The 27,626-nt window shown below is 43.7% G+C and overlaps 2 protein-coding genes across 2 annotated transcripts in view; one reads left to right on the top strand and one right to left on the bottom strand.

Annotated features, from left to right (window-relative positions):
- Positions 1 to 21,423, bottom strand: part of SPG11 (SPG11 vesicle trafficking associated, spatacsin) — a 37,940-nt gene extending 16,517 nt beyond the window's left edge. Inside the window, exons 1-20 of the mRNA XM_053365150.1 lie at positions 21,096 to 21,423; positions 19,333 to 19,517; positions 18,773 to 19,003; positions 17,034 to 17,229; positions 16,499 to 16,636; positions 15,688 to 16,136; positions 15,351 to 15,496; positions 14,518 to 14,650; positions 13,871 to 14,026; positions 12,869 to 13,047; positions 11,997 to 12,173; positions 10,944 to 11,015; positions 10,436 to 10,563; positions 9,908 to 10,080; positions 8,923 to 9,121; positions 8,305 to 8,508; positions 7,718 to 7,824; positions 6,688 to 6,833; positions 6,313 to 6,465; positions 4,408 to 4,474 (exon numbers count right to left, since the gene is read on the bottom strand). Coding sequence (XP_053221125.1) covers positions 4,408 to 4,474; positions 6,313 to 6,465; positions 6,688 to 6,833; positions 7,718 to 7,824; positions 8,305 to 8,508; positions 8,923 to 9,121; positions 9,908 to 10,080; positions 10,436 to 10,563; positions 10,944 to 11,015; positions 11,997 to 12,173; positions 12,869 to 13,047; positions 13,871 to 14,026; positions 14,518 to 14,650; positions 15,351 to 15,496; positions 15,688 to 16,136; positions 16,499 to 16,636; positions 17,034 to 17,229; positions 18,773 to 19,003; positions 19,333 to 19,517; positions 21,096 to 21,316 — 3,460 coding nt within the window. The 5' untranslated portion in view covers positions 21,317 to 21,423. The remainder of the gene's footprint in view (positions 1 to 4,407; positions 4,475 to 6,312; positions 6,466 to 6,687; positions 6,834 to 7,717; positions 7,825 to 8,304; positions 8,509 to 8,922; positions 9,122 to 9,907; positions 10,081 to 10,435; positions 10,564 to 10,943; positions 11,016 to 11,996; positions 12,174 to 12,868; positions 13,048 to 13,870; positions 14,027 to 14,517; positions 14,651 to 15,350; positions 15,497 to 15,687; positions 16,137 to 16,498; positions 16,637 to 17,033; positions 17,230 to 18,772; positions 19,004 to 19,332; positions 19,518 to 21,095) is intronic.
- A 177-nt stretch (positions 21,424 to 21,600) lies between these two features.
- Positions 21,601 to 27,276, top strand: CIAO2A (cytosolic iron-sulfur assembly component 2A). Its single transcript, XM_053365156.1, has 5 exons — positions 21,601 to 21,909; positions 23,463 to 23,627; positions 24,294 to 24,343; positions 25,371 to 25,416; positions 26,143 to 27,276. The coding sequence occupies exons 1-5, from the start codon at positions 21,756 to 21,758 to the stop codon at positions 26,238 to 26,240; spliced, it is 513 nt and encodes a 170-aa protein (XP_053221131.1). The 5' UTR covers positions 21,601 to 21,755; the 3' UTR covers positions 26,241 to 27,276.
- The last annotated feature ends 350 nt before the right edge of the window (positions 27,277 to 27,626 follow it).

Raw genomic sequence — 27,626 nt, 5'->3', positions numbered from 1 at the left:
TCTGAACCATGTGCACCATCCCCTTCTGGCTCATCACCCTCTGGACTTTCATTCTCAGCATAAATGCCTAAATCATCTCTCAAAATGTCAGGGTTAGCATGTAAGTGAGTCCATCCGGATTGCTCACAAAATTCAGCGCTCCTACTGATGACCACTCTTGTAGTATCCCCATTTGGGTTCACGAACCTCCAAGATTTGGCGTGTGGTTCGTACCCACAAAAGATGAGTTTCCTAGCCCTTGGACTTCCCTTTTTCCTTAACGCTTTTGGGATAAGTACATAGGCTTGAGATCCAAACACCCGAAATTAACTTTGGGCTTCTTCCCATATAAAGCAAAATATGGTGTAGTATCAATTACCGAATTATATACTCGGTTCAGAATATGAGTAGCCGTCTGCCAGGCTTCCGCCCAGTAACTTTGAGGGAGTTTAGAATCAAACAACATAGAGTTTGCCAACTCTTGCAGAACCCTGTTTTTACGTTCGGCCACGCCTCCTTCTTGGGGGGAATAAGGTGTAGACAGACGATGCTTAATTCCCTTTTTCTTAAAGAAATTCTGCAACACAGACCCGGTAAATTCTGACCCTCTGTCTGTCTGAAAAGCAAGTACTCTAGTACCGAATTCAAGTTCTACTGCATGAACCCAATTTTTAACTGTTTCTGCAGTATCTGCTTTTGTTTTGAGAGGAAAAAACCATGTGACTTTTGTTTTGTCATCCGAGAGACACAGTGCATACCTTGAACCTCCCATGCTAGCAACAGGCATTGGGCCACATAGGTCCATATGCACAAGTTGGAATACTTTGTCAGATTTCCTATCTGAACTGGGATAGCTGCATCTATGAACCTTTGCCCTTTTGCATGCAGTACAATCCAAATACTTAGTACATTTGTTCATTTTGCACCCTTCTGATAATTCAGGTTGCCTTTTAACATACTGAAAATTAATATGTCCCAAACGGCGGTGCCATAAATGAACACAAGAATTATGGGTAGGCGAGTTCACACAACCAGCATGAACCTGTTCAACTTCATCTGGACTTGTCTCAAAATAATATAACCCATTTCTGCATTCCACCTGCAAAAGAGATACGTTATTCTTTGAAATAGTGCAAACCCCATTTTCAAACACAGTTTTAAACCCATCTCTATCAAGTTCTGACACAGACAAAATACACCCCTTCATTCCCTTTAGCACGTAGGCATCAATTTCTGTATGCAAACAATTCAAGAACACTGTGCCTACGGTCTTTAAGGAACGTTTAGTTGAATCTGCCATTGTCACAACTTTAGGGGTTTGCAAATGTCTGCAATTCTGCAAACGGACACTAGATGGCGCCACCAGGTGGTGAGATGCACCACTGTCGATCAACCAGCGTAGATTGCTGCCTTGGCCACGCCCTTGCATCAACGCCATTGCTGAAGCCATGTGCTGTGTGCTGTGGGAGTAGCCACGACCTCCTCCTCTTCTTCGACGTCCCCTGGAACTCCTTGTCTGGTAACTAGGGGTAATGGCCTTGGTGCTGTCTTGACCAGGTTCACGTGTGCAGTTCCTGATTAAATGGGAAGAGGAACCACAGCGAAAACAGTGTCTAGCTGCAAAAGCATTTACTGTGTTCTCAAACGCAGCATCCCCACTCTTAGGCACAGCACAACTCCCCTTTGAAGACAAACCTCTTTCTCTTTGCCTTTTATCCTGTTCATCTGCAAGCCGAGAAGAAATGTATTCAAGGGTTAATTCAGCTGAAGGCATAGCTTCCAAAGTTAAAGCTAGAGTCTCATAGCTTTTATCAAGAGAAGACAACAATATGTATGACTGCTGCTCCATAGAGAAAGGAATGCCCAGCTGTCTTAGTTGATTAAAGGCAGACACCATTTTGGCAATATGTTCTTTCACACACGCTCCCGCTTGGAGACGTAAATCAAACAAACATCTTGTAGCATGGATCTTGGCCCCCGCAGTGTTTCTGGAATTTAGCCGCTGCAGAACCGTCCAGACCTCATGCGTGTTCTTTAACTCAGAAACATAAGGCATTTGCTCTGGTCCCACTGCCAAAACTAATAGACCTTGGGCTTTCCTGTCGCGTTTCTGTGAAGCTGCTGCTGCTGCTGCTTTGTCTTCTGCAGACGCGTCTGCAGCTGCCTGCAAAGGCGGTGCTTCAGTACAACTCCACAACTCTTTTGCTTGCAACCAAACCCTTACTCTAGCCTTCCAATCTTGCCAATTTTTCCCATTGAGTCGCGTAAACGGGACAGCAAAACTTTCCTGGGACTCCGCCATCCTCCCTGGGGCTTAGGAACGATACTCACACACCTGTAGACCGTCTCCCAGCTGCTGAGGTGGCTCCTTGAGGAATAAGACGTCTTCCAGCGAGTACAAACTGCGCAGTGCCTGTTTAAAACTTTTTCTAGGCACGTTGCAGGACTCAAGCTGCTTTGAAGGCTTTCGTTGTCGGCAACCGCTTCTGCCTTCGCTCCAGTCCTTTCATAAATCACTCTGAACTGCACTCCTTATCTCCTTCTTGACGTACAAACAGCCATAACCTGTCCATTAAACTTTAATTAGTTTAATGTTAAGTAAACGTCCAGTGCGCTTCCAACGCCATAAAACTTATCCCAGCAGAGAATTTCGTGCAGCGGTGAAGAAGGCAGGAGAGTCAGTACCTTTCAATGAAGAATCCTGGAGCAAGCACTTTGGAACTCAGAAAAAAAACTTTATTTACAAAAGAAAACCCTGGCGATAAAGCACACATGCTCTTATCTCCAGCATAAAGAAAACTTTACTCTAAACCTAACTCATATCAGCCCACCGGCCACAAACTGAGTGAACTGACTATTTATACAAACTAACTCACATTCTTGGATGCTTAATGACTTCCAGCTGCTCAGTGATTAGAGCGACTTGTTACCTCTTAACCCTTTAGTACCAACAAGTTCCACTTGCATAAAGTATCTTGATTTATTATTGCACTCTATAATCCATAACTAGATACATCACAGATATGAACACAATTACTATACAGAAGAGAACACAACCTATTAAACAAAACAAAACCCACAAGGACAATCCCTGGGACAATAAATTATGGTGTCTTTTAACCAGCTGCTTTCTGGTCTTCTCTGCCAGTGAAACCCCAGGAGTTTTATCTGCTCATCGAACCACTTGTATAAAAACTTACTGACCTATCCAGTAGTGGCCAGGAGGAGGACAACTAGTTGGTTTCAAATTCCAGAATAAAAATGGCAAGAAGGGAGGACTTGACCCAACATTTCCACTTCCATTAGACCTTCCCTCTCTCAAGACCACCAAACTGTCAACAAACCTTCTAAATAAAACTTGGGAATGCAGAACATCCAGGGTGAGAGAAGTGAAACACAAGTGGCATCTTGTAAACACAAATAATTGATGAATTGGATACATTTTCCATCAAGAATTTTAAAAAGTGCAGAGAAATTTTTATTTGTATGAACCAAGAGCTCTTGAAAACATTCTATTACAGGATTTGATTTGATTAAACTTGTTGTGCAACTGAACTTGGCTTAAAGAAAAGAGGGGCACAGTCCAGTGCTGCTGCAGGTATTCTAAGAGAGTCCATTTTCATCTATATACTATTACAGCTGTCACTTGGAGCCAGAGACACTTTAGTAAATGTGGATACAGAGCTAAAGTTTTTAAGCAGCCAACCATGCCCTAAAATCTGTGGGGCCAGTTTCCAAAGCAGTGACTGCATCTGATCCAGATTGCAACCCCGTAAAGAATTTGGACTGAGACTTTGGAATGGTAAACATTTCATTGCTGCTGGAACAGGCTGGCCTCCTCTGATACAGAAGAACCACAGGACCACTGTCTGACTTGCAGTGGCTTACTGAACAGCATAAAGTTTGTGTGTGAGAGCCAAGAAGTGGAATGATCAAAGGGAGCTCCAAGGGAAGGAGAAATCTTTTTCAATAATTTGTTCAAGAATTTTTCTGTCCAATAGCCACATCCACTGAATAAACTTTTTTTTAAAAAAAATAGTAATCTGTAAACAATTTAAATTACAGGAGCAAGACAACATGGCCAAAAACCACTTAAGATCAAGTCTTAATAACTGGCAAAAAGACAATACAGAAATTTTCTTGTTGCCAACTTTAGGAGAGTGGCAGTCTGGGACATCATTTAGATTCAAGATAAACAGCTAGGAGGCAAGAATACAAGCTTGCCTAATTCTAGGGCTCTATTTCACCTTTTGAAAGATCAGATGCAACAGGGAGAGCAAAGAAGATTCTGCTGGAAGCCAAACCTCTCAGCATCTTGTCAGCTCCCAGAGAAATGTCTATTTAACAGAATGAAATACTGGGAGATTCCACACACGTATACGTTATACTCACTTTAAATAGTAACAAGACACGGCGAAAGTTACCTACCAGGTATGACAAGCGTATTTGCTGACTGCCAGCCAAACAATTTTGTGGGATCAAATGGAACTAACGCCTGAAAAATTAGAACACAACATTAATTTCAAGGGCTGCTTAAAATGCAGCAAACATGTTAACCCAAGCTGCTCGACTGAGCAGACATCTTGTGCAGCATCTTACACATGTAGTACAGCTGCTGTCACACATTGACCCAGATATTCTGGAATGAAACAGTCACATCAAATTCAAACCCAGTCTTATATACATACACTCCACAGAGCAGAGTGCAGCTCCAGAGGATTTTATTTATTCAAAAGCATATTTAAGCCACTTAATATTTTAAAGTATCTGTGTCAAGTGAAACCAAGCTGAGAGGAGAAAATTATCCACAGAGGGCGAGCAAAAGGGCATTTCACTCTTAAACATTGGTAGGCAAACTAGGGCCCGGGGGCCGGATCTGGCCCAATCACCTTCTAAATCTGGCCCGCAGACAGTCCAGGAATCAGTGTCTTTTTATATGAGTAGAATGTGTGCTTTTATTTAAAATGCATCTCTGGGTTATTTGTGGGGCACACGAATTCATTCATTTTTATTTTTATTTCGAAAATATAGTCCAGCCCCCCACAAGGTATGACGGACAGTGGACCGGCCCTCTGCTGAAAAAGTTTGCTGACCCCTGCTTAAGCATCCAACAAGACGCAGCAGCTCCATGAAATGCTATTGTGGTAAGTGATGGTGGGAGAGGCAGGTGCCCTTCCACTTGTGCAAGTCAGGGCTATTGCTATGTAGCCGTGGCTAAGATGGGGAGAAGTGGCCAAGGGGTGGTGGTATGGGAGCCATGTCACCACACACACAGATCCCCGGCAGTACTGCTCCCTGCCTTGCAAGGCTTTTTCCACTTGACTTGGGAGGACTGACTCCAGCTACAAAAGCTGAGGCTGCTGAACAGATTCTTAGGTTGGGGTGTAGTTGGGGGCAGGGTAGTTGTTCTTGTTTCTATTAATTGTTTTGTGCCTTTATTTAGATCTTATTATGATTTATGTGGAAATTGTTTAATTTGGTTGTGCACTATTTGCTGTTTTATTTACAGTTTATGACTACTTACGTTTGCAAATATGTGTCATTTTTTATGTTACAAGCAGCCTTGAGCATGGCTTTATCTATGGAAAGGAGACATGCAAATATAATTATGTGTTCTGGTGTACACTGCTGGGAGCCCTGGGCCCCTGTATGTTGGAAGGAGGTGTGCCATAGGCTAAGCCCCCAGGACATCCACACAGGCTCAGTCATGTGGCTTTTTTCCTACCTGCTCCTGTGTGGTTAGGGAGCTGCTCTCTGAAGCTGGAGGTTGCAGCCTCTCCCTATCCAATCCCAAATTAACACTGCTTGCAGAATACCCAGAATGAAGAGGCAATGCCTTGCAGAGGTCACCTTCAGCATTTTGCAGGAGAGGAACTCAAACCTGTGCCCCACTTTCCCATTACAGCCCTCTTTCAAGTCTCACTGGTGTAAGTTTGGGTAAAGTGGCAGCTGCTGTAACTGGACTATAGCATTACAGCGCCCAGATCAAGGGAAGTAATAGTTCCACTCTATTCTGCCTTGCTCAAACCCCACCTGGGCACCACAGTTTAGGAAGGATATGGACAAGCTGGAACATGGGCAGAGGAGGGACACTAACAAGATAAAGGGTTTACAAACCAAGTCTTATGAGGAACAGTTGAAGGAGTTGTGTACGTTTAGCCTGGAAGAGAAGACTGAAAAGTGATAAACCTCCTTCCTTGGAGGGTTTTCAGCAGAGGTTGGATGAGTTTCCTGCATTGCAGGGGGTTAGACTAGATGATCCTTGGGGTCCCTTCCAACCCTACAATTCTATGATTCTATTTGTATTGGGGGCAGATAGGTATATATTTATACCTGGACAAGGTGGTAGAGAGAAATGTCGGAAGGCAAGGTCCCATGACTGGTATACTGGGGGAAGAGGGCTGCTCTCAGCTTGGGATAAGGAGCAAGGGCCATCCTGAAGAGCTGGGCATCTACTTTCTCTCCTCCATCTCCATTCTGAAGGACCTACAATGAAGAAGAACCACCTGAATACACTTGCAAGGAAATGGGAACCGAACAGTTCATTGGCACAAGCCACAGCACCTGGCACAAGGCTTTATCTGCACCTTCAGAGAAAGAACACGACCCAAATTTTCTCAGGCTGCTGGCATTTAAGATCTTTTTGACATTTCCTGTCACTTTGAAAGGAAAAGGTCATCAACATCCTGCCAATATTCTACAGCATACCTGATCAATACCTCCAGGGGTGTACATTGTGGTGGCAAGAGCAAGGAGCGTTCGGCCTTCCAACAGCATTGTGCTCACACTGGCCTGGTTGCTGGGAATCAAGATCTGGGCGTTTGCCAGGCTAGCTTGGAAAATCTTATTTGCATCTGGAGGGAGGAAAGAAAGAAAAAACTGTTACCTTGTTTTCCATTATTATACCCTGTCTTTCTGCCCAAGAACAGGCTCCAAAGGCGGATGGCAAAAAGAAGAAATTCACACATTATTATTTATTATTATTATTATTATTTGATTTCTTACCTGCCCTTCACCATTATAACAATTTTAAAATACAATATTAAAACCAGCTAAAACACAGCAAAACTTAAAAAGGCCAAGCACATGGCAACAATAATAGTTGATCAACAGTTAACTTTTCTAATGTCAGCCAGAATGTTATCTCCAATTTAAATAAAAATAAAAATCCAACCCATGGCATATACAACCCTCTCTCTGAAAGCTCCCTGTGGGGAAGGTTCCATAGATGGGGCACTGCTATAACTTGTTCCCCCACCACAATGCTGTAGGTAGGAGAACCTGGAGCAAGACTTACCACCCCTTTGAGTTGGGTCCAGAAATCAACCAGGAGTCAGTTAAGAACAAAAAAGATTTCATTCCTATGTTGAAAGCCCAGTACGTTCTGGGCCAGCTGTTGCATCCAAACATTTTTAAAGGCAGCCCCACATAAAGCACATTGCAGAAACCTAATCTTTGAGGTTAGCAGACTGTTACTGACAGTGGCTGGGTCCCCATTTCTCAGAATAGGATGCCAGAAAGCCCACAGACCAGACAACGCTGGTATAAAAGGTGCTTGTCCCCACAACGACCACCTAAGCATCCACAGAAAAGGTCAGGCCCAGGTGAGTTCCAAGCTGACCATTAAGGGAGAATCCATCATCACTTGCGATGGTCAATGGCTCACAAATGTTTGTTTTTAATCAGAATTGCACAAAGAACATTGGCTCAGAAGAGAATAACAGATGAAGGTTCCTACCTCCAGAATTGCTGGCGATGGCTCGACACCGCACTAAAAACTCAAACCACGGATGAGCTTCATGAAGTGCTTTGTCATCCAAAAGAGGGCAATTTGAAGGAAATAAACTGCAAAATCAAGTACACAATATCAATTTCATAGAATAAAAAAGAAAAACAAGTTATTTCCCCCTTCTAAAATATGGGCCAGTAGAAGGCTGGGCAAGCAGCCACATGGATTTTGAGAAGACCAACTGCTCTGACAGGAGTAAAAGAGACTGATGTCTTAGTTAGCTAGGGGTGTACTGGCCACACAGACCCCACTGGGCAAGCACTCTCTCGTCTCTGCTCCTTTAGGTTACAAAATTAGATGATGCTCCAGCTGCAGAGTCCTGAACAAAGCTCCATTGGAGGAAGGCAACAGTCTGGGGGCATGGGGAGAAGTTCTGCTGCCTTTGTTCTGAAAACATTTTGGAGGGGGTGGTGGAAAGAGGATGTCTGATGAGGCTTCACCAACCTGAAGTACAACTCCCATCACAGGTAGACAAAGCAGGTAGACACATATACAAATGTGTGTATACGAAACCACTTCAGGTTGTGTATTCCTACCTATAGTAGTCGAGATAGGTGTAGAGAAGATGGTCCAGCCCATGTTCTAAACAGTACAGGATAAAGCAGGCATGGAAATCTAAGCCACTGGTGGACATATATTCTGGAACAGGATGAGGATTCTGCATCACTCCTCCAACAAGAGTCAATCTCTGGAGAAGGCATTCAAAGTCTTCTAATTCCACTGGCACAAATATTCCATTGCTACCAAGAAAAACAAAGCGATCTTTTTAATGCAAAGCAGCCAGTGATCTCTTCACAAAGTTGTTAAGGAGACTTCCCCAATAAACGCTACTTCCACCAATAAACGATACTGCTTGACAGAAGTTGATCATCAATTTAGAGCTAGACAGGGGAAGACCTTTCAGCCTAAAGGCCAGATTCAAAACCTGGCGAGTCTTCAGGGGCCACATTCCAATGGTGGGTGGGTAAGAGATTATGTAAAATTATGGGCAATTATAAGTCTAACCCAGGAAACTACAGAAAGTTGCAGGGCAGATCAAAATGACTGATGTCAAATGATGTCAAGTGGGCACAGTTTGCTGGAATTGGCCTGGTGGACTGAATGAGACCCGTGGCCAGAGGTTCCACCAACCAAGACGTAGACAAGGCACATACCTGGCTAAATTGTCCAATATTTCATTTTGCATGTAATGGCTACACAATGTTCTACGCTCAATGGTCTCTGTTGTCAGCCGTGGCCAGTTTGTGTTACTCTCCTGTTGCTGAGATGCTGCAATCCATGAGCTCATACTGGAGTAGTCATGCCAAGAGGACAGGTGCATCCAAAGAACCTCTGGATCACATGATTTGCGTTCTGTGTGTGGTTTTTTTAAAAAAAGGTGGTCAGTACAATACACTATGTGTATGCCTGTAGTTGCACACTGTGTATAGGGTCACAGGGTTAGTCCCCACTGTCACTGTAAAATAAAGCACTGTAAGCTTAGGAAGAGTAAATGTGTATGAGCCAATCTGTTTCCTGGTGTAATGCAAAGAATTGGGTCTTATCCTTAAAACCCTTAACAATCTGGGTGCAGGATACCCAAGGGGCTGCTTCACCAACATCAGTCTGCCCTCATTCTATCAGAGAGGCTCCTGTCCATATCCTGTCTGTGGCCGAGTCACAGTTAGTTAGGACAAGGTAAAAGGTCTTCTTGGCAGCTATGCCCTGATTACTGAATACATGACCCTTTGCTCCCCACTCTGGCCCAAATCCAGGATACTCCCGATTCATTCCTCAGATCCCTTATTATCAATGCAAACTGTAAGCAAGGGGGAGGGCTCATCCCAGACGTGGGCTGCAGAAGGTAACAGGGGGTTAAAAGCTCCTCACATGCTGGGTGGAGTCCCAATCCAAAACAAGTCCCCAGTGCCTGCCATTTCCTGTTTTTTCCTTTCCCTCTGCAGCCACTACAAAAATTGAGGGTGGGGAGCAAGTGAGGCTTCAGGGGTCAGATGGGAAGCCTCTGAGGGTTGCATCTGACTTGGGGGTCAGATATCCCCACACTTGCTTGAAAACATTATGGCCTATTGTTAGTCCCAAAAGAACAGCCTTAAGAGACAAAGCTCCCTGACCACAACATATTTATGGCAGAGTACTTGCCTTCGGGAGATTGCATAGGAAGAAGAATCGTCTGTCGGGTAACCTGATCCCACCACTGAGCCCAGTTTAACATAATACTGTACTCTGCAATATTAACTCCATCTTCATTGCATTGCAGGAATGAATCCAGAACAGGAATGTGGATAGACAGATCTTGTTCTTTTCTCCAGGAACTGAAAATGAGAACAAAACATCTCTATGAGGTCCATGTCATTCATCTACTCTTCCTGATGAGTTCAGATTTTCAAGCTAGCCACCTTGTTCCCAATACAACCATTTCCAATCAACAGTGAAAGTTTGCAGCCTACAGCACAGTTAAGCTGGAACTGCTAACAACCAGTTGAGTAAGAAGGAAAATCATCTCACACCTTCCACGGAAAGAAAGCTTGCAGCTGGAGAAAGCAGGAGCAAACAAAGATTCATGGTTTTTTTGCTGCCTGGGTAGAGATTCAAAACCTCACACAATTCTCATCACATCACTGTTGGCAAAGATGGTGTTTTTAAAAATTGAGGCTGAAAATCTATTACCTGGGCTGGGCTGTAGTCTTTTCCTTCTCTTGGAAATTTCTTGCATAGACATTTTCCACCTTATGCACAAAGTCTATCATTTCCTTCTCAGCTTCAGAAAAGTAGTTTTCCTCTTTCAGTATGTTCACCTTGAGAGTCAGACCAAACCATTAACTAGCAATGCAGTTTGCACCCTAACATCAAAGGCACTGGAAAAGCAACTCCTTAAAGGGTTTGTTGTCAAATAAAAAATATGAGCAGGAACTGGAAGTGGTCTAGAACAAAACAACGTGTTGTGGATCCCTGATGGCACTGATGGCACTGCAACAGGATTTCCACATCAGCTACTAATGCCAAAGAGACAACATGAAAGTGAAGTCATCACTGGGACTTGGGTGAAAACTAACACAATTTGTGAGGTGGGGGCAGGCAGTAGCAGCAGAAGTCACCCAGGAATGTACCCTGCACATGCAGGTGAGACATGAAATTAAAGGACCACAACCCATGCAAAGGTTTTCCCTGCACTCACCAAAAAGTCACGAACACGGTGATCAGTTACGTAGAAACATATTTTGCGCAGCTGCTCCATCACATTGAAGCCCTGGCAAGGGAGGGGAAGGGTAGAAGAGTTTACACAAGAAAGTATTATTTTCTCTCATAGGCTTTCTTTTGTGCGTATCTACAAAGGATTTCAGGGCTCGGCTGCAGCTTGCAAAGGACTGAAGAAATTTCAACAGATTGCAAAATGGGCTTAAAATGCTCAAACCTTAAAAACTCCTGCCTCCCTTCCTCAGACAAATTATTACTATTACCGTTGGTTGCTATTTAGAGCAAAGTGTCTCACAGTGACTTACATAATAAAAATAGAGGTACAAAAAAATATTAAAACTAAATATAAAAATGACAATAAAACAAGATCTAAAGTGCTTATCCAAATATATGTACATAAAAGGAACACATACTACCCTTTTTAAAAAGATGACTGCAGAAAGTGACAACAGACCTATGTTACCCACCCAATTAAGAATCAAATGCATACACGTACACATATACAGTGGTACCTTGGGATGCGAACGGGATCCGTTCCGGAGCTCCGTTCGCATCCCAAACAGAACGCAAGACACGGTGGCGTGTCTGCGTGTGCGCAGGTCACATTTCATCGCTTCCACGCGTGACGTCATTTTGAGCATCTGCGCATGCGCAAGCGGCGAAACCCGGAAGTAACGTGCTCCGTTACTTCCAGGTTGCCGTGGAGCGCAACTCGAACGTGCTCAACCCGAAGCAGATTCAACTCGAGATATGACTGTATAAACATCAGTGTGCGTTTGTGTGTGTGATCATGCCCACACTTATTTTTCTCCTATGTTAGATACTTCTCTCCCTCTCCCCCCAATTAAGCAGAATATGACAGGAAAAATAAAATCCTTAATGAGTTCAACTCCCATTGTTAACTCGCCAAGGATCCCCAATGGCCATTCTTTAACACCTGAAGAAGCAAAGCCAATCCCTTGCTGTGTGTACATGCAAGTACACTGAAGTAAGCACTGTAGATCAAGCCACACTCTGGACATGCATTACTCACCATGTTTCTTAAGAGTTTGGAGGCTTCTTTGACATCATCCTTCAGAAGGCTTTTGTACACCAGATCCAGTCCTATCTGGGTCAGCACCTTAAGATTCTGGGCAGGGTTACCCACCATCCGGAAGAAGGTCTGAGCCTCCGGGAGCTTGTTGTTTAATATGGCTTCAGCAACCGTTTGCTGAAAAAGCAAAGAAAGGCATGCAATGCAACTAGCTGCTTCTGAAAAACACCACGCCTGACATTCAACCTCTTTCCTGAAGGATCAGGAGAGGCAAGCTGGGGAATGGTGGAAGAGAAGTGGGTGGAAGTTGTTAAGGGCACACAACCCAGTCTTAAAAACACAGGAAGTTGCCTGCTTTAGCTGAGATTCCTGCATTGCAGGGGGTTGAACTAGATGACCCTTGAGGCCCCTTTCAACTCTACAATTCTATGATTATGAGGAGGGGGGAAATGTCTCTCCTGCTACTTTCTCTCCATGCTACCACTTGATAATTCTGGTAGCCGTCTTACATAATTTCCAGTTCCAGGATACCCTTTTCTGTTTGAGGCAGCCAGAACAGGACACAGTCTTCCACTGCTATACTATCAAATTGTACTTTCAAATCCTTCCTTAGCACACAACTTTTCAAAAATTGCTCCACACCAAGTTAATGTTTTTATTGTGCTACCTGCCTTTAATTTCAATGGGAGTGTTTGGCACACAGTCTCTAGCTCTCTCACTGAAATCAACAGGACTTCCAAATGCTGGATTCTGCCATAAACGTGGCTTTAGGTCACTCATTTTTCCTTGGGATAATGAAATTGTTTAGCAAACAGACACAATATCTTGGACAATATATGCTCAGGCGTTTTTGAAACTGATGCTCCGGTTACCTCTGTATTAAACTTTTCCCACTTCTGGCTTTGTTCTACGCAGGGCACGTCTTCTTCAAGATCGCACGTGAAGCTGATGACACTGGAAGGCTTGTGAGGGAACTTTATCATAAACATCCTAAGTTTATTGATGTAGCTGGTTAAAATATCAACACATCTGTCCAGATTTTCATCCAGTTCTGTGAAGAATATCAGGAAGACACTTAATGGAAGGAATGAATGAAAACATCTCCCTGGGAGACTTGCAACACTAAGGGTAGCCCAATGAACATTAACATATTCAAAGATATATCCCACGACATCCTGTTCCGCTTGCACTGGTGCAGAGGGGGAGAAAGACGTTCTCCCCTTCATTCCTCTCCTCATTACCAGTGGTGACAGTGACAACAGGAACACAGGGAAGCCTGCCTGGGCCACTCACCTGCCCACTCACACAGGTGCACTCAGTCATCAACATGACAAAGGAGTCCAAATATAGTATAGAGAGAAGCACACAAGATGCAAAAGTGCCAAAGCCCACAGTATGAACTGACTATAAGGTACTGACCCCTCCTGACCCAGTACAGGTGCTGGTCTAGCTAGTCCAAAGGACTAGGTTGTTAAGTCAGCTTAAATCCTGGAAAACTGACTTAATCGTTTTACGAGTCACAGCTTTACAGCCCATACAGCGACTATGATTGTCTGTGTGTTTATTCACAAGCACATCCCACGGAGTCCAAAAGGGCACACCTCCAAGTATGTGTGTATAGGATTTGGACATTACGGTAATGGGAGAAAACAATTATACACTATTCACTGAGCTGAGGCCTGAATCGCTCCTTCTCTTCTCTCATCAAATATCACCACTGGAGAGGTTTGGGTGTTTTGTTTTTTTTAAAAAAGGTCACATGCAGGAGCACACAGCTTGCACATGAAAATAGCTCAAAAGAAAGGTTTCATGGCCCGTTATGGGGGAAATGCAGAGCATGGTGATAATTCAAGCAACACAAGCACAACCGTTACCTTCTCTGTGGATACAAATTTCACGGAGCTGTTTGTTAAGGAAAGACAGGGTGAGGTTCAGCAGCTGCTCAGAGAAATGCTTGCTCTGTGCTTCCAAATCATTTTCTCGGATTGCCATGCAAAGCAAATCTAAGGCTGGTGTAAGCTCTTCCATGCCTGTGTGAGAAAAATTAAAGCAGGAAATGACCAGAAGATCGCTTTAATATGTCCTCCCCACACACAAAAAAGGATTCTCAGAAAAGAAAGCACAGCTTGCCTCCATCTTTTATATGGCATCCATTTACCCCATTGTGCTTTCTGAAAACACAGGGCATATTCCATCTCTCCCAAGAATGCTTCGCTGAACATAGTATGCCCTTATATAGCTCTCATTATTTTCTATGTGGCTTGTGAAGCTTTAATTTCACACGAGCTGTACCACAGTGAATTTATTTCATCTTCACTACACCAGCCTTTCCTAACATGGAACTTTCCAGATGTTTTGGATCACCATCAATTTTGCCAACATATGGCCATGTTGGCTGAGGCTGATGGGAACCGTAGTCCAAAATATCTGGAAGGCATCAGGCAGGGGAAGACTACACTATGCCTTTCGACGGTCTGTGTCAAAGCAATGTCCATTTCAGCATTTACATTGTTTTACTTACTCTTCAAGTAAAAATCTGACATAGTGCTTGCAGGCTGATCTTGTAAGGAGCAAGTTGCGGAGGGACTGAAAATATTCTCTTTGTTCTTTAAAAAGAAATCCACTGTGTCCAACTGACGGTTCTCTAAGCCAGCCTAAACAGCAACAACAGAATCACTGTTAAAAATGCAGCAACATGTAGCAAAGAAGTTCTTAAATAAGGGACTGATATTCTTTTTGCGGATTGAAAAGTTACTTTCTACCAATTTGCAGGATGGTTAAACAACAAGGCAAGAACAAAGTACAAAAAAAAAAAAAAGCATCCATGCAAGAATGCAATTAAATAAGCCAAAAAGTCATGCAACAAGCCAAGAGAGCCTGTTTTCCCCAAGCACTATTCCACTATGGACCCGTAAGTGAGGCTTCATGAAGGAGGGTGGAATGTCCTTCTATCTATCAGAAAAATAGATGCCCAGCAGGTAAGAACTTCCACTTGTCTTTTTGTGGGAGGAGGACTTTCCTAGATAGGATGTGCAGCATAAATCAGGAAAAGAAGGATCACCTCATGCCGAAAATACTGCAGAATAAAAAACTAGGGCTGGAGGACAGAGTCACCAAGAGCAGTCAGTTTTGTCATGCTCCACAATTTATCCACACGGCAGTTCTGTATATTACTTTGGGTGGTGCCCTTTCCACGTAGCCTGCAAAGGCTGCAGGTTAGATAAGCTCAAAGTACACATTTGAGGCTGTCAAAAAGAAAAAAAAGAATCCCCTGCCAGTTGCAAGATCCCACCACTCCCAGCACTGGGGGATGTGGGAGGAACAGAACCTCAAGGGCCACAAGTGTTTCTTTACCTCCAAGGCATGTATGGGAATAGAGCATCGTCCCCATCCATTGAGCTGGCAAAGAGAATCTACAGTGCCAGCACTTCCATGGATGATCAGTCTATTCAAGAATTCCTCTTGAGTCAAGCCAAACAGAACCAAGGAGAGGCCGAGCTCTAAGGGTTATAATAAATAAAAGAAGAACTTATTCACCTGTCATATCAAACATGATCTATATGGTACTTTATGAGACTGAATGCAATCTTCTTGCATCATCCTCAATGGTGTCAGTACTTACAAACAAAGAAATGCTTCTGGTTTCTAGACTGCAGGCTTTGGTTTTTATTTGCAACTAAAAGATGCTCACCTGAAAGGATGGGACATAACTGCTCCTCTCTGTTACACTCCACAAAAAATGAATTTTTGCCCACACAAGAACGCATCACGTCTTGGGTCTCCAAATCCCACAGAAGAAGAATCAGTCCTTCACTCTCACTTGAGAGAGTGAATAATGCACTAAAACCTGTCACAGATTTACACTCGAGTTTCACACCATCTTCCAGTCCTCCTACGTCTATGCTCTTCCATAGTCTGTCTCTTTTGCCTGTGTTTTGGGGATCTTTTCCTCTTGAGTTTGAAAGGACATGAGCAGCATCATGCAGAAAGGAGGCCTCAGAAGCTTCACGAGTCTTACAGTCACAGTGCTCTAGATGCAAAGGATACTGACACCAAGGCAAGAAAACGTTGGCTGCCAAATTTGAAGAATTAGATCCTTTTGTTGTGTCAAACAATGAAGACAAATGTGCCTTCCAGGATCTGGAAAAAGGAGAAAAATCACACCAACATTTTTAACAATGAATTTATGAATTATCTATAGTTGCATTACTTGAACAAAAAGGATTTGTAATACAGATAAACAGATTGGATAAGTATAGTTTCTTGCCATTAAAACATCTGCAAACTAGTCCTGGGGAGGAGGGTTTTAGACATAGTTGTGCATCTATTTGGAAATGATGCCACATGTCTAAGCTTATACTACTTCATCCTAACATTCTAAAGCTATTTTACCGGCAGTAACAGCAGGAGCCAGAGAGCCAAAGTGGCAAGTAGGACTGAACAAACATATCCCTCTTTTCCACACAGATTAATGATGCAAGGCAGAAGTTCTGTAGACATACCTGTCGGTCCGAAATGGATGCTGCATAAGTTTCATGCTGTAATCTGAACTTCTGAGGTCATCCTCATCTGTCCCCTCCAACTGTTCTACAGGAAGGTTGTCAAAGTTTTTCTTGCAAATTAAATGCTCAGGATATTCTCTGTGGGGGGAAAGTGTTTATTTATAAATGATTTCAACTCCACCTTTCAACCCTCTGTTCCCTATAACAGTTAATCTAAAAAAAAATCAAATTTTCACTGACAATAAACTATAACAATAAAGTGAGCATTAAAAAGTCATTGAAAGCAATTTAAGCAGCAGGGGGAGAAAGTGAGATTAAGACCACAAACGCCCAGCACAATAAAAAGTTTTAACCATTTTCCTAAATGTTTCAAGAGAGCAGGACCATCAAACTTTTCGGGGGGGGGGAGGAGAGAGAGAGAGAGAGAGAGAGAGAGAGAGAGAGAGAGAGAGGAAAAGCTAGAACTGGCAAAGAATTTAAAAAGTGAAAATCTGCCTGCCGAATACCACTTTATAGCATATTGTGGCCAACCTACTTGAAGTATAAATGGAGGTCAATAGCCACGACACAACTGGAGCTGTTGGCAACCACAGCAACACTGAGATCATGGGATATATTTAACAGTGTAAGAGAAGACAGGATGTCCAGACGCTTCTCATCTTGCCCCTCTGTTTGATAGAGGGAGACATCAACATGGGCAAGGTAGGCACCATCCGTAGCATCGAAAATATCTTTGCAACAATGTCAAAGAAAGACACTTTCTGAGTCACATGAACAGGCACACATGCAAAGGAAAACCCACCATCCTGACACAGCAATCCTATGCATTTTTACTTAGACCTAATGTGCAAGACCACTGGGCACTGTTTTGAATCAAGATAGTAGACTGAACCATTCCAAACTGCATGCATTTGGACACCTCTTAAGATATTGTAACTGTCAGGCACATGGCTAGAACAATCCTCTTCACAGAAAGATTTGGTGCTCCAAAAAACAAGCATGAAAGAGAAACAGGCTGTGTCAATGCACAGTGAGACAGAGCAGGGAATCTGGGACCCCAATCTTCTCTGCAAGACAAAGAGGGCCCCTGCAAAGAATCAGAGGCAGAGGCTTAGTTAGCACCAAGTCTGGTGACATGCTGGCGGATAAAGGTATAGGTGCACCCATCCAAAGAACAAGGACTCCTTGAAAATAAAGTGTTACTTGTGAAGAAGCTCCTCCTCATGAGAAGACCAAACTCCTCAGGCCAGAGGTTTTCAACCTTTTTGACTCCATGGCTCCCTTGACCAACTACATTTTCTGCAGCACCCGTGGAGGCTCAGGAGTCCAGTTATGTCACCCCTTGCCAACAAAGCTGGCAGCCTCTCACCCCTTTTCAAACACCTTCCCTTGTGGAGTGTTCCCTCAGCCTCCTCTCCTCTCCCCTCTCCTTGGGAGTCCTCTGGGGAGCCGCAGCTGCTGCCCATGGTCTCTGAGCACCCCTCCCCCCCACCCCAAAAAGAGGTGCTTCCTCCCACTGCCCCACAGGGGCCTGGGACTTGTCTGTCCATTCCCATCAGCAAGGCCTGGAAGACTGGCTGGCTGGGCTCCCTCACCCACTTGCTTGCTTACTCCAAGGCTGCCTCAGCTCCTGTCAACCAGGTCCCCGTGGCCAGCCCCGGAGGCACCATTTGCCTGGGGAGCTTGTAGCCAGGGCTGTGCAAGGCTTTGGGAGGCTTGTAGCACAACAGCTGTGCAAGGCTTTGGGAGGCAGAGACGTGAGAGGGCATCAGAGGGGAGGAAAGAGGGACAAAGGCCAGTATTGCCGCAGCACTCCTGACCATCATTCAAGGCACCCCAGGGTGCCACGGCACACTGGTTGAAAATCACTGCCTCAGGCAATCCAGATGGCCTCCAGCTGTGCTCTGGGTGGAGCTCTGAAGCTTCCTGGTTAAAAGTCTCCAGTTGCTGGCAGAGTGCTTGAACAAAATCCCTGAATTAGCATCCTGACTTGCCTTGTGACCTAATGGGTTCTGACCTTGTTTTGATCCCGGACTGTTTCTGCATCTTACCTTTTGTATTACTCAAGGCTAGCACTTTATTTATTAAGAGAAAAACAACAACAAAAATATCCATTTATATATCTCAGTATTTGTCTGTTTCTTAAGAATTAGTGAGCAACACAGAGAATTATCTGCTAGTGTTTTATTTTACTGCTTAAGTTATACATTTGTTTTGCAAACCACTCTGTCCTGGAGGAAGGGCAGGATGTTAAAACTCAATTTAAAAGGATACATATCCATCCAGATTCCTCTAACAAGAAAAGAACACCTCTGCAAAAGGCAACATCTACTATCCTTTCCAGAGATTCTGACGACAGATCAAGAAGAAAGCATTCCTCCAACTTTTCTGCTTCCAGTTCTCCTCCAAGAAAAGCAAGTTGTGCAATAATACAGTTGTTGAGCAGCATCAAAGCTTTGCCATTTTTAAATGACAGCACTCTCAAAGAGGAGATTGAAGATAAACCTGCATGACGAGGACAAAAGGCAAATTTTCATATGCAGTAACAATAGGTGCAGATAAACAAGCAATACAACACAGTCCTAATAAAGATAAATGGATCACCCATCCCACAAGTGGCAAAAGTGAGGCCGTCTGCATTCAATGTTTGAAACAGCCCCACCAAAGTTTATAAGCATTACCTGTCTACAGCAAGTTACAACTCATGGGCTAAGGTCTGCAATAGATACCATATAACATATTTTGTTTTCTAGACACTGCTGAAGAATGGTCTCCAAATCAATAAACAAATTAATAAACTAGTATCTTACATCTTGAATGAATGTTATACTCACTAATATTTTTAAGTTTGATGAGCTGCTTCTGCGTATCTTCACTGCAGCTCTGCAAGAGTGTTGCATCACATTTTCCAACCTCTAGATTAATTTCATATACGAGAAGTTCATGGGTCTTACTGACAGCAAGTAGTTTAAGACTGTCCACTGGAAGGTCCTCATCTTCCACACTCTCCCATGTGAAGCTAGAAAAACAAAACTTAATACATGAGCCATACCTCCAATTGTTCTTCTTTGAAATTTTAAGCACGTTGTGCCTTTCAGAGACAAATTACTTAACTGAATTACATTACTGTCCACTTGCACAAAAAATGATCACAAAGCTTAGAAGAACACAGCAGTTGAAAAGGACAACCAACATACAATCAATGAAACAAAAACTCTAGGGAGTGAAACCAGTAATAATCTACTTGGGTTTACAATTTTGTCTATTTCTCTAACAAGAGTAGTAATACTTCGTATCTATCCAAAGAAAAATGACAAGCAACTCAATTTCATAACAAGAGAGGTAGGAAGGGACCAGAAGGTGAACTGGGGAACTGTAGATTCTGACAGCTTATTTTACATGGAGGTTCAAAGCCTCACAGCAGGTGGGGCTGTTGCAAAATGGGATGCTGAGCCAGAGAAGTGGTTGATTCAAGTGAAACTGGGCAGTAATGGGAGGGGGGGCGGCACTGGATAAACCATCCTCAGTGGTGCGGCTAGATGATTCTGGACTTAATGGTCTGACAGCCCCCCCCCCCTTTAGACTACTATGTGCATTATTGCCGTCATGAAGGCCAAAACTGACACTACTCTTCTCTCCCTCACCCGCAATCCATGCTTTACAACTACTTCCACATTCAAGAGTTGCCAACAGAGGCTTTTGCTGATGTGTCTCCAGCCCCCTCTCCTAAAATGAGGTTTTAAAGAAGCAACAGGGTAGTTTGTGTGGTGTGTCCTTAGTTGCAATGCAGGATGGGGGGAGTATCCAAGACAATTCCTCTGATTTGAAAAGGTGCTAAAGGCCCAAAAAAGGTTGGTGAGACCTAACAATGATAATACTGAGGTCATATGCATCTTTTATCAATGCACCATCATGAATACAACAACAACCCCATATGTGCTGAAGCGATCAGTGGAATTGGTACTGTTTCAGGTGCCACATAATAACACCTTTGTAAGAACTCAAACTGTTACTGTGGGAGGCACCTTCACTGTACTCTTTTCGTAAGTTATTTTTTTATTTTTGTTCATAACACATAAACATTTTGGTGCCTGCTAAAAACACTGTCTAGTCAAGCATACGCCGATGCTTAGAAACTTGATGCAAGCCTTTAATCTGTTTCAGTCTAAACTGTTATTTTAACTTTTCAAAAACTTAAAATCATGGTTAAGTTTTCTTAATAATTTCACTGGTTTATCTTTCTTTTTTTGTAAACCGCTTTGAGGCCTTTTTTTTTTACAATCAATTTTATGCAAAAAAAACCCAAACAGCGTTTGCTTCTGCTGCCCCGACATTTACGTGGGGACAAACACACTTTTGCTGCAGAGAAGGATTGATTTGCTTCAAAAGCAATATTGTAGTAAGTTAGCCTCTGAGATCACCATGTGGGTGGGTGCCTGACCGGCTGTTCCCCGACTACGAAACGTTTTAAAATGCGGTGAGGGGCGCTGTCGCTGGGGGAAGGCGGGGGTCGAATCCGTCACCTGCTTCTATGGGGGGGGGGTCGACGCTGGACTTGGGCCCCCGCAGGCCCGACTCTTGCTCCACCCCCACTTACTCTTCCCAGGCGCCGGGCAGGGCGATACTACCGTCCCCACTGGGCCCGTCCTGCCCGCCGTCGAGCCGGGCTGACACCAGCCCCGTCAGGTGCAGCTCCGCCCCCGTCACGGTCGCCAGCGCGTCTCGGCCGCCGCTGAGCTTGGCCCGGGTGATGCCCTGGCTGGGGCTGCGGAACGGCTGCAGGAGAACGCGAAGCGACCCAGCCTCCGACGCCGCCATTCTCCCTCTTTCCCCTGAGAGAACCGCGACCACCGGGTCCGTGGGTCTCCTCAGAAACCTACCGCGGCCGCCGCCATATTGGGGCAGAGCCACAACAAGAGAACGAAAGCCGGGAGGGCGGAGGCCGACGCTCTTCCTTCGGACTAACCTTCCCAGAATGCCTCGCGGGGATAAGCTGCCGCACCACGGGCGGCGAGTGAGAGCGTTGCGTGTCGGGAAATGTAGTCCTCGCGCGCGGAAAGCCGGGCGAGCGAGCGCGTTGGACGGCGGGAAATGTAGTCTCGGTTGAGAAGAGTGCGGTTTGTGAGTACAGTACAGCGTCGCTTTGCCTGTGGAGCGCCCCGCCCACCCCGAGACCGGAAGTGCCCGCGAGGGCCGCCTGAGGGACTGCGGGCGGGCCGGTTGATGGAGGCTGCGAGCGGGCTTGGCTCGGGGCGGGATGCTGTCGCTGGGGCTGCTCTGGCGGGCGCTCTCTAGCGGGGGGCATGAGGCCCTGGAGAAGGAGGACGATCACCAGGCCCACCACCGGCCCGAGGCCCCGAGCAGAACCGCTGCCATGGAGCAGGAGCAGGAGCGGGCCCTGGAGGTCTACGGTCAGTGGCTCCCCAGCCCCGTCCCTATCCAGGCTTCACGGGGCGGGAGGTCTTTCGCGGCCCAGGACCCGGCTTGCCTCGCAGTTGGAGGAGGGGTGTTTAAAAAGAAAACCGAAACCTTGAAGGAGTGTACGAAGAGAAGAAAGCAGTAAGATAAAAATTAAAAACAAAAAACCCCAAAAGCAGCTCTGTAAATCATTCAACACATAAAATCAACAATAAACCGAGAACAGTTTAAACTTACGCACCTCCTTTCGTCTGAAACGACAAGGTGCTAAAAATGTATTGAGACTGCAGCACAAACTAAACCAGCAGCCAAGTGTGTCAGAGTGCGCACTTTAAAATGTACAAATTTTAATTTCTATTTTTTATGAGAACTTACTTGTACAGCCCGGTGTCACTAATGACTAGCCAGAGGAAATAAATGCGTTTTTAGCAGAGGCCCAATTGATTCTGGGGTTGGCACTTGCCTGTATATCTCTGAAGGAAGGGAATTCCAAAGAGAGGGGGTTGCTACCCAAAAGGCCTTCTTCCCCTTGCTTAGGGCCCATGGGATCTGTGGGCACAGCCAGGAGGGCCTCACCAGACAGTCCTGGCTGCCAGACAAGGAGATAGGGAAGAAGGCAATCCATCAGGTACCTGTTTAGGGTATTGTAAGTTGGAACTTAACCCTGATCCAGTAATTTATTGGCAGCTAGCATGAGGCTCTTTTAAGCACACTGTAACATGCGTGACAACAGTATGGCAGCTAATACATTTTGCATTGGCTTTAACTTCAAGGTCACTCTTAAGGGCAGCCCCGCATAGAGTTTATTGCCGTGGATCCTAAACTTTTTGGGGGCCACCGCACTCTTGGTTCCATAAACTCATTCCCACTGCCCTTAGCCTTCCCAGTAAATAGCATGATTCATAATGGTGGTTTGCATGACCCATGAAGGAAGATAATAATCAAATTCCAAATTGTAACAATTAATTGCACATTTATTCAAAATCCAATTTTAGTTCAAATTATTTAACAAATAATTAATTTAAAAATAGTTTTAGTTTAATTAATTAATTCAACAAAGCTGTTGAACTTGATCCAGTGATACCAGCTTTTCAAAGTCTGATATTTACATCTCCAGCCTCCATGCCTCTTACCTCCCCCCACTCAGGTAATCCCTTGCCCAGGTTTATTGCGATAGTTCCTTTCTTGAGGATAACAATGCATGAGTCACAGTTGCAAGATAATTTCCAATCCAGAAGAGACAAAAAAACAAACAAACCCCAAATTCACTCCACTTGCTTGCAAGGCTCACTGGTCATGAAGCAATGAGCCTCAAAACACATTTCATATGTTGTTTTTATCATTTCTCATTTGAAATGTCACTTGCAACCTTTGTTCCTCCTAAAGGCTGAGAGGGACCAGATTGTGAAGAGTCTTGGCAAGGCTGGCATCAAACTCCCTTTTATGTCACACGCAAGTGGATTTGCAGCTGACTCCAGGCCTAGAGTTTGATCACTCAACCTTTTCCCCATAATCAGACACTTGTGATCTGTTCGTTTCTGCTTAGATATAATTCGAACTATCCGGGACCCAGAGAAGCCCAACACTTTAGAAGAACTAGACGTGGTAACAGAAAGCTGTGTTGAAGTGCATGAAATTGGGGAAGATGAATATTTGGTCACAATCAGGTTTACACCAACGGTACCTCATTGCTCTTTGGCCACTCTCATAGGTAAGATCTGGGGGGAGGGGGTTCTTTGAGCGATTTGTGAAGTTGTTAGTTTCATGACATTAAGTAAACAAAGATATTGGAAAGGCAAATAAAGAGGCACTCAGTTCTTCTGGAAGCATTTCTGGATTTGTGCATTGAAACATGCAGCATTAGTATTGTGAATTATTAAATATGAATGGGTTGCAGGACCTTTCATGTTGAAAAATGTTTCCTTTAGGGATAGGCTTCTTTGGAACCAATTTAACCTTATTTTTGCAAGGCAGACTGAAGACTGTGTCCCTGTGTAAAGCTCAACACATTAGTGTCCTGATCCCAATCAGAGCTCATGCCCTGGCAGTGTGTGGTGCGAAACTCTTCAGTCTTTCACAGCTTATTACCAAATTGTAAAGCAGTTCTGTGCTTGAGAGCAGATCTCGAAAATGGATGCCGCTCACTTCATTTCCCTGCCTTTTTCACAGTTTAGATGAGGCAACGCTTGCTATCTTTAGAGCAAGATACACTGAGAACCAAGGCCAGCTCTCCCTCACATGTTTATAAAACTGAATTACAGATGGTTGAGCAATACATTTTGCTGCATGACCACATGCCACCAACTCTTTTGGTAGAAAGATAATGGAAGGGTAGTGCTTGAAAAGAAAAATGACATCTTTTTTCTTTAAAATGCAGGGTTGTGTTTGAGGATCAAGCTGCAAAGATGTTTGCCTTTTAAACACAAGGTACGCAATTTGTACACTTTTGTTTGTATTTCTAAAAACATACTGCAGCTGACTCTCCAGAAATGCATGTTTAGAGGGCTTTATCTGGCCACACATTCCACTTCCAACTTCCCCCCAAATGTTTTGCATGTTTGCTTGTATGGGGAATTTCAAGGGGTGGTGTTATCTGTTGCTCACACAAAATGTGGTCTTAGAAGAGGACGTGAAATGAAGAACCCAGAGTGCTTCTGTTGGCAGGATTTCCAGAGGGATTGCAACCATGCTAGTCTCTTGCAGGAAGAACAACACAGATTTTTGTGACTAACACATTTATTGTTGCATAAGCTTTCACTCATTGCAGTCTACTTCATCAGGTACACTTCATGCATCTGGTGAAATGGTTTGTAGTCTACCAAAGTTTAAGTCATAATAAATTTGTACAAGAATCATATGATTTTAGACTTGTAAGGTACCCAAAGAGTCATCTAGTCCAACCCCCTGCAGGACAGGAATCACAGCTAATCACAGTCTTTAAGGTACCATAAGATTCTCAGGAGACTGTACCATATACACAGCTTTGGCAGGCATAAGAGAACTGCCAGATTGTAAGAGGCCATGCTTCCTTACCATATAACAAACTCCTGAGTGGATGCGGAGATTGCATTGCAGAGAAAAAGAGAGACCTTTCATATTGCAAACACAAGTGAGACTTGCCCATTACAGTGGATCCTCGGGTTACGTTACTTTCGGGTGACATAACTTTCAGGTTACGAACGCAGCAAACCTGGAAACGTATTCTTCTGGGTTTCACCACGCACAGAAGTGTTCTGTGCATGAGCAGAAACGGTCTATCACGCTGCATGCATGTGCAGAAGTGGCTCCTCTACTTGCAGATTTTTCGGGGTACGGATGGACCCCTGGAACAAATTACATTCATATCCAGAGGGTCCACTGTATAGCAAGCCATCGAAACAGTGTTGTATATTCTGTGCAGATGCATACCTGTGCTATAAAAACATCTTAAGCAGTCATTTTCTCTCTCATGTAGTTGGAAATCTACATTTCAGAGGGAGCACATTCCACGGAGGAGGACAGTAAGTATGTCTTCAGCTTGCGTTGGGGAATAAAGCAGCCTCTTGATATACATCACCAAGTGTGTGTGTGTGTTGAATTTTCCCGTTGAGCATGTCTTCAGTCTTCTTGTGTGGCAATCAGGCTGGGAGGGCCTGGCACCCAGCACCATAGGAAGTGATACATATGAGCTAACCACGCTGGAACACATTAGCTTCTGCTTTCAGACTTGTTTGTAAGATCTCTTGCAATCTTAGCATTGCATGACTTCTCTGTTTATTTATCATATGCCCAAAGGTTCTAAGGCGGAAATACATAAAATTAAAAAACAAAGTTAAAAACAATATTGTTGAACATAAATTCCCTACAAGCAGAAGCAATTAAAAAAACAATCCAATGTACCGTTCCCACAGGAGACACCAAACTAGATGGCTTTAAAAAAGAATTAGAGAGGTACTCGGGTCCTGCTTGCAGGTTTCCCACAATAGGCATCTGGTTGGCCACTTCTAATGTTCTTACCCTTCCCTAAAAGCCCCGTAAGACGGTGATGAGATCTAAAAGTTGCAGGCATTGGGCAGCAGATTGTGGGAGGCATTCACTGAGCTCTGATCCTTGACAAATCTGTGTTTGTCTCTGTAGGACTTGCATCTTCATGCGCATACACATTGTGTGTGTGTTTTGCGATATTCTAGTGCATTTCTCTTGGTCATTAACCAAAGACTTCTTGTTTGTTTTTCGCCGTGCTACAGTTAACAAGCAGATAAATGACAAAGAGAGAGTCGCCGCTGCAATGGAGAATCCTCACTTGCGGGAGATTGTGGAGCAGTGTGTTCTGGATCCAGACTAGCAACCGTGACAGCAGTTTCTGTTGACCTGGGATCTTTCTGGCACTTTGGTGTTCATGTCTTTTTGGGTGGGGAATGGAGGCCTTGAATTTGATACTGGACAGTTCTTTGTACCTCCTGTATATTTTTAATAAATTATTTTATTAAAAAAAAATCCATTTAATTTACGAAGGAGAGTGAGCCATGTATAGTCGTAGATTAATTTTGAAGGATTGTGAGAAGTTCCTAATTTTTTAAAAAAATTATTATGAAACCATTCTGTTGACACCTCATGAATATACATTGTAATTTTTTAAAAAACAACAACTGATTTTGAAGATTGAATTTTACACATTGTTATGATGGAATGTGTTTGATTAGCTGTCAGTGTGAGAGATAAATAAAGTACAGAGTTTTAGAAACACAAGTTGTCTTCAATATGAAAACTTCCCTATAAGTTTTTTTAATGGTGTAAACCAAAATAGATTAAAAAGATATATTTAACTAGGCATTTCTGAAGACAGGTAAAAATAATGTGGTGGCTGCAACCTTGTAGATATTTACTAGACAGCAAAGTACCACAGTAGCCTGTAGAACTTACATAAACTCAGAAGTAAGTTCTGCAGGCTTCAGTGGTACTTTACTGTCTAGGGCTGGATTGCCAATGAGTTTGTTCTGTTTAATTAAGTTTGATCAAGTTCAGGTTGTTGCCAACTTGCAAAAAGAAAGTGGTTCATTCAGAATTTTCTAACAACACCTTGCAATGTGAAATTTCTTGGCTGGTAAATTGCTTTTCTTCCTGTATCAATAACAAACTTGTTTTTTTATTTATTATAGCAGCATCAACAAGTGCACGTAAAAGTGGCTCATGAAGTCATGCAAAATAAGAATTAATTAAAAAAATTAAATGTCATTTGAAACATGAAAAAGAGGCATTAATTAAAGGTGTGATGGGGAAAGGACCAAGATAACTCTTAATGAGGAATTCTGATGCACACTGAGAACTTTTGGAAAGTTTTTGTAGAAATTTTCTGAAGTAAAGCTTTTTTCAATATTCAATTTTGCTAGAATTTAACCAGTTAAAAAGAACCTTCATTTCCCTAGAGCTGTTCTAAGGAATAAGAGTTAAATATTTCCTTTTACTTTAAGCTGTAAGTAATAGTTGCTTTTTTATATGCCTGTTGTCTTTGTCCATGGAGTTTTCTTGGCAGGGATACTGGAGTGGCTTGCCAGTTCCTGCTCCAGGTGGATCATGTTTGGTCAAAACTCTCCACTATGACCTGTCCATCTTGGGTGGCCCTGCACGGCATAGCTCATAGCTTCTCTGAGTTAGAGAAGACTCCCTGGAAAAGACCCTGATGTTGGGAAAGATGGAGGGCACAAGGAGAAGGGGACGACAGAGGACGAGA

Source organism: Podarcis raffonei, chromosome 14 (genome assembly GCF_027172205.1).
Source record: "Podarcis raffonei isolate rPodRaf1 chromosome 14, rPodRaf1.pri, whole genome shotgun sequence".
Classification (NCBI taxonomy): domain Eukaryota; kingdom Metazoa; phylum Chordata; class Lepidosauria; order Squamata; family Lacertidae; genus Podarcis; species Podarcis raffonei.
Note: the sequence above shows the minus strand (reverse complement) of the source record. Positions and strands in the feature narration are given on the sequence as shown.